We start from the raw sequence: 12,557 nt of genomic DNA on the forward strand, positions 1-12,557 counted from the left end.
CCCTAGGCGGGTTGTGGAGCTGCTCTGGGTCCTTCGGCAAGGTCAGTGGCTGATGGGTACATTTGGGTAGTTAAACGGGCGAAACGGCGCAAACGGACCATTTTTGAGCCAGTTGGATGGGTGTTAGCCGACGATTCTCCGGGTGGGCCTGAAGCTCGAACGCGGTTTGGGTCAAAGTTGTTTCATGTCTACTCAAAGACGCCGTCGATTGGGTATACGCTACCTACTCCACTTCCGTTCATCCATGCGTCGACCAACCATTGGGCGGGCAGACCAAAATCCATTTATTCTGTGTATATAAAAATTTATTTATTCTACAAATCATCTTCTTCAACAAAAAAAATTAAGAAATAGGAGCAGATGTCGAGAATCATACTCCGACCTTTCGTGAGAATACCTTCTCGGTGATACCATGACCTCCTTCTTCTCTGCAATGACCTGGACCATCTTTTTATGATCTGAATCAGGATCGTGAATACTTACAGTGAAAACTCCGGCGTATCTCTCATTTTTTACGGGCGATCGTCGAGAGGCTGAATCTGGAGCCCAACAACTACATCAGCCCCACCATCCTTTTAGTTTAGGATTTAATTTTGATGTCTATGTAGTTATAGTTCATTGCAAAGAAGCTTTCATGCTTAAGAATTTTGTTATGTTGGGGTTTATATTATGTTAAACTATGTAGCAATAAACTAATGAAATGAACTACTTTTTATTTCCTAGCTATATATTGTTTAAACTATGTAGCAATGAACTAATGCAATGAACTTTTTTGTTTCCTACATATTGTTTATTCTTGAATTTTGTAATTTTTTATAAAATACAATAATCTATCTTTTATTAATTAATTATTTCCTTTTAAAATGCTAATGATCTATAAGTATCACGTCCTTATGAATCATTAACTAATTACTCCCTCAATCAATTCTACAATTCAAGAAAATAATAGCCGTTGGTTCTGCAATCTAACTTGTCTATCTGCCTTCTCACCCATCTTCTCTCTTTCTTGGACGCTAAGGACTCATTTGTTTGCACTTAATAGATCAGATCTGAATTTAAATGGTTTCATTAAGTGCATTTGTTTTTTATTAAAAAATTAGCTCTTAATAGGTAAGAGGTATTCTGGTGTTGGATAATATTCACCACCAGTCTATTCATAATCATCAGTCACCACCACTAACCACCTCTACCGCCGCCACCATTGTCAACCACCACCACCAGCCACCTCCACCTTCACAACCACCATTGACAACAAAAATCGCTACCAACCACTATTGTCAACCGCTACCACACCTGCTACTTCTATTATTCTAGTTATATTCACCGCCACCACCGTCGTCAACAACACCACCATCATCAACCACTACTGATCAATCCCTACTATCGACCAATTCATCTATCACAACTAGCATCATCACAACCTTCGCACATTCTTCGGCCGCTACCACCATTGTCACTAGTAATGCAACTTTTACCATCACTTCAACCACTACCATCGCTACAATTTATCTCTACTAACAACTATCTCCACCATCACAACTAACAATATCTCCAACTAGCACCAACACATCGAAGTGTGTAGCACCGAGGCTATTTTCGCACAAATTCCTTAAAGTGGGTCACAGAGTTAAACAACGGGCATAAATGGCCATATTCTGCAAATGACCCAGATACCCGAGCTCGACCCATTATACGATAAATTGGGCTTTGACCCAATAGTACCTAGCCAAGATGGTTCAGCAAAAGAAGGCCCACAATTTATCAAGACTAGTGCAATTTATAAGTAGTGTTTGTCAGATCGTTTCTTGTGTGTCGGAGATATAAAGGATTGCACCAAAAATAAAAAGAGAATTGGATCGATCTATTCCATGGTAAAGCATCTAAAGCATAATTACATACTCACATGATCTTTGTCGAGAGATAGAAGCATTCAACAGTGCAATTTATAAGTAGTGTTTGTTATAATCGATTCGTAAGTCGATTTGTCATATATGATTCATAAATTGCGTTTACCAGATGTGATTTAATTTGTAACAGCTTTTGTCAAATGTGATTTATGAGTCACGCTTGTCAAATGTCGCTACAACAGAAACAAACTTTAGCAGCAATATGCACTTTAACAGGGAGAACTAAAATTTTTATCGGTATTAGTTAATTGTCATTGAATTCAATGTCGTAATAGGCTTTAAGGACATTTACAGAGAGAGCAAAAATGTAATTGTCAATGATAAATGTCCGAACAAAATATATTTAGCGACAATTAATATGCTTAATTAAAACAAGTGGTTGGGAACCTAATCATGATTTTGGGGCTGATTAAGTGTTTTCCTCACATGAATAAGATGACAAAAACAATTTGAAGAGTATAATAGGCAAAAGTGGTTACAAAATAAAAGTAATATCCATCATGTCAAATTAAAGCAATTTATGTGGAGAATCGATGTTGCATATAATCATATATGTGTCTACCAAACCCAACCTTAGTGAGTGACTTCCACTAGTATAACCAATATTGGCATTATATATACATTGACATGATTTTGGTGGAAGATAAGACGCAGGAAGTGGGGTTGAGATGGTTCGGATGCTAAGTATGAAAGTGTGGGAGGTTGACTATGGATGAATTCAAAAGAGGTACAAGTAGACCGAAGAATATTGGAGAGAGGTGATTAGAATATGGCGCAGTTACAACATATCGAAGATATGACCCTAGATAGGAAGGTGTAGATGACACAGATTAGGATAGAAGGCTAGTAGGAATTAGGAGTGCTTTGTCTTATTGTCTGTACTAGTGGTCATCATGCTACGCTCTTAATTTCTTGTTCTGTTTCGATGATTCTTGCTGTGTTAGGTAGATTGATTTGTCGTGTTATTCTATCGTAGCTAGTCTTGTTTCTAATACTATATGTTATTTTGGTACTACCTATTATTTCACGTAATAGAAAGAATATTTAATATTAGGACTCATAATTTTATGAGTAGTTAGTTCTGGCCTTAATTCCATATAATCATAAAGAAAGGTTTGCCATGGTATAAATAGTTTGCTAACTTGATCTTCTTCTTCTTCTTTTTTAATTTCCCACGTGATGTTCAGTAAAACAGTACTTACATTGAAATCCGACTAATTCAGATTCGTATCGAGAAAATCACTATTAGGAGTAAAGGGCTTCCTATCAAAAACAACTCTATATCCGAAGCTCAAACCCAAAACATTTAATTAAAGATAATAAAGAAAAACTTACCACTCCACCGTAGCGTTTGGTGTGGTAATGGTTAGCTAACAACGGCAACTTGGTTTTCGATTACTCAACGTATAAATAAAGTTTTAACAGCACCATATATCTTTCCAAAGTACATATCCAACATCAGCAATTTTGTAGTATATTCAAATAAGCTAAGCAAAGTGGATTCTTAGGGGTGGTATTTCCCCTAACTACTTGTAACAGAAACATATTTACTTTTTGTCCAAAAACACACATAATTTTGTTGCTTTTTGTCCACTGGACTCCAACATCTCTTCCAGTTTGAGCTTTGTGATAGTGATGCATGCCTTCATTAATAGTATTAGATAAGGCCAAAGATTTTCTATCTAATTGCATAAATTTTAACTAAAACTACAAACGTTTTTCATCAAATTAATACTCCGAAATTAGTACGTAGTATATATTTATTAGATAAGGCCAAAAATATTACATAACAACTGATCAATTATTTCCCCGTTACATAAAAAGAGAAGGAAAAAACTAAAAGCAAAATACTCATAAAAGGGTTAAAATTGTACCCTCTTCTTTTTTATCTCTTAATTAAATTAAACCCCCTCATAAGTTTTTTTTTTTTTTGCAACGTTCCAAGAAAATCTGCAGTCGCTATCCTTCGATCCTTAATTCTTACTCTTTAAGCTTTAGGAACTTCCTTAGCCAAAATTTGCATGGGAACACCAATGGCTACTTCACTTGTTTGCATTTCTATGTCATTTATAACTACTCCTTTCACTGGTTCAATAATTGCATTACCCTCAATTTCCTTCTCTTGATATTCTTTATATTTCCCCCATAATACTGAGTATAGTCCTGCTACAATTAGCACTGCTCCAAGCACACTGAAATCCACAAAAATAAAAGGTAAATACGACGACGACAACATATCTGGTGTAGTAGTTCCACACAGTGATGGGGTCTAAGGAGGGTAAAGTGACAACAACAACATATCTGGTGTAGTTCCACACAGTGGGATCTGAGGAGGGTAGAGTACTGTACATGCACTTTATTTACGATAACATGCAAGAATAAACAAATAGTTACAGAAATCAAAGGACAAGAAACTATAGGAGCAATACTACGACGAGTAATATGAGATAAAAAAGAAGTGAAAATTACCCTCCAAGATAGATTTTCTCAGAAAGAATGAAAGAGCCCATGATGGCAACAATGATCATCATCAAAGGACTAAAAGCAGTCACAAAAACAGGTCCTCTTTTCTCCATTACAAGACCTTGAACATAATATGCAAGGCTTGATGATACAATCCCCTGAAATTTAATTAAAAAAACAATATCCATAATCAGAGTCGGAGCTAGAATTTTGTGTTAACGTTTCACGAGTCTTGATATTCTAGAAAAGACATCTTACTAGGTTCTGGATAAATTATTTTTTACAACTTAAGTGAACGTCTAGGTCAAAACTACTGAGTTCTGTTGAACCCGTGGCCGGGGAAAGAAACATACAGCATAGGCAGCAGCAAGAAGGTTCATGTCAAAACCAATAGCCCAAGCAGAGGGTTTGTGTTCCATCACTAAGGTGACAGCAATAGATTGCAAAGTTCCCATGAAGCAAACAAGTGTAGTTAGAGACAAAGGAGCAGTATACTTCCTCATTGTTATAGCCTATCAACCAAAAAACATTTTATACGTCAGTGTATATAACTTAAACTCGTAACGAAAAAAAAGGGATAATGAGTTATTTTAGTGTGTAACAAACCTGAAGTATGAAAAAAGAAGCCCATGCAAAAGTAGCACCAATAAGAAGAATTGAACCTTTAACCCAATCTTTATCACTTGCTTCATTGGTTTGAGAAACATTAGAAGTACTATTTATGTGAGTACTATTATTCGACCATACTAAATTAATAACATGTCCTTTGTACAATGTCATTAACATTGCTCCAGCCACTGTCACAATTGTACCTACCACCTTTGCTTGGCATCTCAACTTTTTTATATGAACCTTCTCCATCCTACGTACATTTAAATTATTTATTCATTATTATTACTGCCAAACTTTTGAAAAAAAAAAAAGGAATATTTTTGGAATATATAGAATATCTAATTAGCATATGTACCTGCAGAGGACAGCCATGACAAATGTCATTGCAGGAAGCATGTTGCTCATGGCACATGAAAATGTTGGAGATGTAAACTTAAGTCCAGCATAGTAGAAATTTTGATCAATCACTGGCCTGTTTTTTGATACAAATGATAAATAGTTTTAGAATATTTTAATTATATAAGAGGAATTTTAAATTATAGGAGTATACACTTATCCTCGTTTGATAACTTTTATATCATCAGTGTAATTTAACTTGTGGTAGCACATTATTGTTATTTATTTATTTTTACATGAGCAAGATTTACCTATACATTCTAAGTGACGTCATTATCTATTCTGTTGGTGTATAGAACTTAAACTCTTCACTAACAAGTCATAGGAATTAATTTGGCTCATCGATAACGTTTTACGTCGAAAACCCTTCCATGGAAACGTTCGTCAAAAATTAGCGATTTTCTGATAGTAAGAAAGACACTTACCCAAGAAGACCCAATACAAATATTTGCAAGAACATCATGAAAGTTATCTTTGGTCTGAGTTTTCTGTAACAAATAAACAAAAACAATTAGCAATATTATTTCAATTTGCATGACTAACCACCTAGGAAAAAACAATTAATTAGTTCTATATTATACCTTTCAAGAACAAGAGCAAAAGGAGCAATAGCAAGAGTAGCAAAGGCATGTCTATAAACAACCAAAACATAATGACTCATTCCTCCATTAAGTGAAACTTTGGTTATAACATTCATTCCAGCATAACCAAATTGTAATGAGATCATTGCTATATATGGCTTTGCCTTTTTAAAAAAACTACTTAAACATCCTCCTTTATTGTTTTCCATAATTTCTTTTTTGTTTGGAGAATTAAGAACAACTCAAAGAGAAGAGAAAAGAGTAGAAAATTGAACTTGGAGGAATTACTGGTGTTTTTCCTAAGGAAATGAAGTGAGGGACCAATGTATTTATAGAGAAAAACATACTGCCAAAATGCTAAGGACATGTTTGTTATACATATAGTGGATTAAGATAAATAAATAAATATATATATATATATATATATATATATATATATATATATATATTTATATAAATGAATAATTTATGAGTTTTACGTGTGCGAATTAACTCTGAATGCAAGTAAGTTTTATTATTCCTATTTCTATTTGTATTTATAGGATTTAAGTTTTATATACTAACTGTCACTGACAGAAATGCACGATAAGGCTCATGCGTAGAATAAGTCTTTATGATTCAGACCTTTAATTCTTGAACTCTGCATTTAACAAAAGCTTAGTGCAGAAGGACAGTTACAGAGAATTGTCTAACAACTTTCTAGGCTTTCAAGCTTCTGAAGAAGGGGTGCACGTGATACTTTAGACATATTTTGCATATTAGATAGAGAGATAAAAATAAAGAGTTTTATAAGGCATAACATAAGTTTACGAGAGATTTGAAACTTTACAACTATCAAATATTAAAGGCCACTAGAATTAATTCTTTTTAAAAAGGACTAATAAAAATAGACCAGAAAAGATAAGTAATTTGCCATAGCCAACAAAATCATACTTATAATATGAAAAATCATTTAGAACATTTAGAAGTACATTTGATGAACTAGATGCTCCTCTTAGAGAAATTCCACTAGGGATATTTTGCTAAAGAATTTTTTGTTTTTTCCTCCATATATCCTCCAAGTGGTAAAAGTGATTTAAAAGCTACCAAAATTATAATTTAAAGGTAAAAATTTTAGTGCTATGCTGATGCTAACATTAATCAAATTGAATTCGGTGGTGGGGCCCTTTTTTTAAAACGTGGACCCCAGCTCTTCTTTCGTCACTAAAAATATGCGGCAAATCGACGATTATATGGTTACTATAAATAAATAAACATAATTGTGATTATTAAGATTATGGAATTTGATTATGTAAATTAAAGTAGAATTACTTTAGTTAGTGTGCCACTAGGCACTAGCTAATAACACATTAGTGGTGTTTCGTTTTAATTTTCTAGCGATAAAGGCAAAGCTAAAATATGAGTTGTGATTTTGTTGAACACAACAATCTTGATTCATATTCATATTTGTCTTAAAGAAAATTCATATTGGAGATATAAAAATATTAATTTTAAAATTAGCAACTTATATAGACTAGAGTCATGGACCCACAAACTTTAAATTTCGACTTCAGCTCTAGTTGGTAATGGATAAACTTTGTAACTAAACATCAAATTATTGCTAATCTTTGTGACGAGCTAGAGATAAAGTTTGTAGCTAATTTCAATTTTTTTGAATAGTGATTAATAATCCAATAATATTGACAATTAATCACACACTAATGGTATTTGGTTTTGAATTTGCTATTGCATCAATTAATCATCCAATAATGTTACGAGACTTGTAGATTAATATCTTTGATTAACCTATTTTTTATATTAGCTGATAAAATAGAATAAATACCCCACAAATAATAACGTGTTAATTAACTTGTGTGGCTTAATTAGCCAATAATTGTTTGACGATGTAGAATGAAAACGATAGCACTTCTAGACAAAGTAAGATATAATTATAATTTATACCCAAGGCATATCACTTAATTTTGCACCAAAATTACATAAATTTTATTTTGTCAAATAGTTTTAGATAATTAAAAAATGAAATAAATTAAGAGAAGTCGTTTTACACAAAAAAAAAATTATAGAGACAAAAAGAAAAAGAAATGGGGAAGAATATATCATCACTAGTTTAACTTATATACATGCAAGTGGAAGATGATGATTCATATAATTTATGTAGTTAATGGGATGTTGTTCTGATTCTTTAAATCTTCTATAATTAATGTTTAACCTATGGAATGATATTGGTAATTAGTGCATGATGATATAAAAAATATACTGAATGTGACACTTCAATTCGATTTACAAAGTATCATGAGATCATACTTTTTTTTTTTCAGAACAACCGGAAATTCGAAATCGTTGTGTTATTTTTGTGCAATATAGCTCGCAAATCACATAAGAGAAGAAAATTCTGATATAATGTATATGATTCAGAAAGCATTGATAAAAAAAAATCAATTTTTGACCTACCTTACGAAATACTACCTTTAACTTTAACACGCCTACACAAACTCAACCACCTGTACATGAGATCATAGTTATGTTACATTTTACGACTACAATCAGTGGCGGAGCAACCTTTGTTCCAGGGGTTTCATCCGAATTTCCTTCGATAGAAAATTATATTGTTGTTATACTATTTTACATGGTTAAAAAATATTTTTTATGTATATATAGTAGATGTAAAATCTCCCTTCGACTAATTCGTGTATATATTTCTGAACTCTCTCAATGAAACTCATGACTCTGCCACTGACTACAACTCTCTGCTTATTCACTTGCTATCCAAATTAATGCTCTTCATATTAGATTCCATATGATTTAAAATTTCATAATTACATCATGACTTCATTAGATTAGTATATGTTGATTATGATCTCTCTAATTGGCATGTGATTGTACTAACATCATCCAACTTAAAGTAAGTTAACAATAAGTATTAAACGTAGAAAGTACGCAAGTAAATAAGAGTTGGATTAGTGGTCCTAGAAAAAAAATTTTCAATTGAACTTTTATTAAGGGTGTGTAAATGATTTTCTCGAATAATTTCAGAGAACAACTTATATATGTATTTCTCGATTATATTTTTCGGTATGTAATTCCTACCCTTCTTCTATATATATATATATATAAAAATGTTATTTTTTGATGGACGATTATACCACGTAAAAAAAAAAGCTGTGACCCATTTTCTTGCAAATATACACAAATGGGACTTGTCACTTCAAAATTTATTAATTTGTTTAATTTCATGTCCATTTTGACTTCCCATTTCTTTGGGGTGTTTAATTCATCAGCCCATATAAATCTGTATATGATAAAGGGATCTTTTCAAGAATGAGTTATGTAATTAGTGGAATCTACGAAAGAATCCATGATTGATAAGTTTATGGTACATGTATTTGCAAAATAATAATAATAATAATAATAATAATAATAATAATAATAATAATAATCCAATACAGTTTTTCTTGCATCAATCATTAAACCAACTACAAAAAAATAGTAGCAATAAGAAATCGTGCCTATAATATATAGTGGAATATAGTGAGTACTCTCTCAAGGAAATGTGTGGTGAGATGAATGAAATTTCGTTATCCTAAAATATTAAAATCTTATATTCGAATCTTTGAAATTAATTAAACAACTATTCATAGAAATACTTCGTCCTTTCAATTAGTCATATATAATAATACTCTCTAAATTAGTCAAACTAATAAATTTGAATATCATATTGCGGAGTAAAATACCTCTGAACTATCTAAATGAAGCAAAAATACCATTCGTTAGTTTTTTGCTCAAAAATACCCCCACGTTAAGTATTAGTTTCAAAAATATCCTCCTCTCTAACGACAGGTCACCAAACACGCCACATGAAATAAAATTACGATATAGCTAGTCCACATTAGCGCCCATATGAAAAATCACCTTTTCAAATACATCAAAGATTTTAGCTTCAAAAAATTCAAGCGTGAAAACAATTTTTAGTTATTTTTTAAACAAAACATATGAAATTTTTCTACTAATAACTGATAGCTACAAATTATTTTTTAAAAGTATAAATTGAAATTGTTTGATTACCTCCTCATATGAATATTGATGGATCTGTTTATGATGATACATATATATTTTATTATTAAAATAGATTTGCTAGAGAAGGAGCAATAAAATACGTGGTTCATTATGAGGACACGTCTCATATTACTTTGGCTAAAAATGGAGGTATTAGCTACTAATATATACTATAAAATACTTTATTATGTACTTGATTGATTATTTAAGAAAAAATAAATAATATTGGGCATCTAATCACCTTTCAATAATCATCTATCCTAGCAACTTTAGTACTTAACGCAAACTCTCAAATTTTGTTACTTGTACGTGGTGAACATGGTACGGTAAATATCTAAAAATATTATTATATTGCGATTTCACTAGTAAGATCTCGATCCATGGATTGTATTTTGAGTTTGATTAATTAATTGATAGTTTGTGAAATCATAACTTTAGACAACATGTTTTTCTATTATTATATTGAATTTTTTAAAAATTAAAAGATGTGTGATAAGTAGTTGATGAGGAGCTAAGTTATTTATATATTAAATTCTTAATAAGAAATAGAATATTTCATAATATTCTTTTCTACGTATAAAATTCAATATACCTAATTTAATATTTGATTTGGCGATTGTAATTTGAAATTCAAATAAATAAATAAATAATAATAATAATAATAATAATAATATATATATATATATAAATTCTATAAAAAAAAAAAAGTTACTATATATTATTCTATGGTAGATAAAAAATGGAAGACTTTCATAGATTAGACCGTCACCAATCATTATTTTTATGAATGGTAGAACACTAAACTTTCAGTAGAATATTAGAGAACTTATCAACAATAATGTCCAGTTTGCCACACGATCATAATAATTTCTTTTCTTTTCTTTTCTTTTCTATTTTCTTTTCTATATAATAGAAACATTGGTTTCAACATGATACCTTAAAGGCATTGATAAAATGTTTAAGAATATAATGGTCTTTTTATAAAATTAACCTACTTATTATAGTTATTTTTAATGCTTTACTTTTTGAACCTTAGCAACACATCTAAAGAAAAAGCTTAATCATTTTTATTTAATTACAACTATGACCTTAAATAAATGTCCTTCCTTTTCTATTTAATTACAATGATACCAAAGTTCTATGAAATATGGTGGAGCCCATACTTATTAAAATATATAATTAAATATTTCATATATTTTTTATTTTACTCTCTTAAAAGTAAATAATTTTTCACTATATTTCACATTTAAATTTTTGTTACTCCGTAATTTTGATATATCACCCTTAATTAATTATTATAGTCATTTATATATTAAAAAATTAATAATATTTAATTAAAATATAAAATAGACATTTATGACATGTCTATTTAACCTTAATTTTACTATATCACATCTAATTAATTATTATAGGTCATTTATATATTAAAAAATTAATAATATATAATTCGTGATTTTACTATATCACCCCTAATTAGTTATTATAAGTCATTTAGGTATTAAAAAATTAATAATATTTAATCAAAAAAGATAAAATTACTATTTATGACATGTCTGGTTCAGCTGCTTCAAACGTGATTTTACTATATCATCCCTACTTAATTATTATAAGTCATTTAGGTATTAAAAGATTAGTAAGATTTAACTAAAAAAAATAAAATAGACATTTATGACATGTCTGCTTCAGCTACTTCAACCATGGTTTTACTAAATACCACCCTAATTAATTATTATTAGTCATTTAGGTATTAAGAAATTAATAATATTTAATAAAAAAGTAAGATAAATATAAAAATGATAAATTACCTCTTGAAGTTTAGAATTAATTTGACGTTTTATATGAGGTCCACTTAATTTTTTTTCACGAGTATTTTTTATATTAATTTTGCTATGTCACTTTTAATTATTTGTTGTAAGTCATTTAAGACATTTATGCTTCGCAACTTCAGTCGTGATTTTACTATATCACCCCTAATTAATTATTATGATTATCTAAGCATTATGTCACTTAATTGAAATAGAAGAAATATTATAAATTACAATGATTAAGAATTAAAGTTATTTAATAAATATATTTGGCTATCGACAATACGAAACTCTAGACAGGGAGAGCAACATATATTATTCAAAAATTACATAAAAAGTATTATAAATTACAATAGTTAACAACTTAAAATATCTAAAAATAATTTAATTTGTTATTTATTCCAAAAAAATATGTAAAAAATACTATAAATCATAATAAATAACAACTTAAAAAAATATAAAATATAAAATATTTGATTGACTCTCAAAATTATATTAGAGCCCATTTGAATAGGATTAAAATCTGGTCAAACCAGCTTTTAATTTCTTTTTAGCCTTTTAAGGTGTTTGGTAAAACTAAAAACTGATTAAAAAAAACTAAAAACTGATTAAAAGAATCAAAAAACTAGAAATCAAAACTATATTTTCCTCCAAATCCAACAATATCCTAAACTTATAGTCCTTAAATATATAGTTTTTTTTCTTTTTCTCTTTGTCGCTTTGCTTCATCTCTTCCCTCC

At 30.1% G+C, this 12,557-nt stretch overlaps 1 protein-coding gene across 1 annotated transcript; it reads right to left on the reverse strand.

Annotated features, from left to right (window-relative positions):
- Nucleotides 1-3,844: 3,844 nt before the first annotated feature.
- On the reverse strand, nucleotides 3,845-6,267 carry LOC107843993 (WAT1-related protein At5g07050; the record flags this gene model as incomplete). Its single annotated transcript, XM_016688451.2, is given in 7 exon segments — nucleotides 3,845-4,099; nucleotides 4,377-4,528; nucleotides 4,724-4,882; nucleotides 4,977-5,232; nucleotides 5,338-5,454; nucleotides 5,804-5,866; nucleotides 5,960-6,267. Coding segments are annotated over 7 exon segments (1,161 nt in total). The 5' UTR covers nucleotides 6,169-6,267.
- Between the last annotated feature and the right edge of the window lie 6,290 nt (nucleotides 6,268-12,557).

Source organism: Capsicum annuum, chromosome 10, assembly GCF_002878395.1.
Source record: "Capsicum annuum cultivar UCD-10X-F1 chromosome 10, UCD10Xv1.1, whole genome shotgun sequence".
NCBI classification, from domain to species: domain Eukaryota; kingdom Viridiplantae; phylum Streptophyta; class Magnoliopsida; order Solanales; family Solanaceae; genus Capsicum; species Capsicum annuum.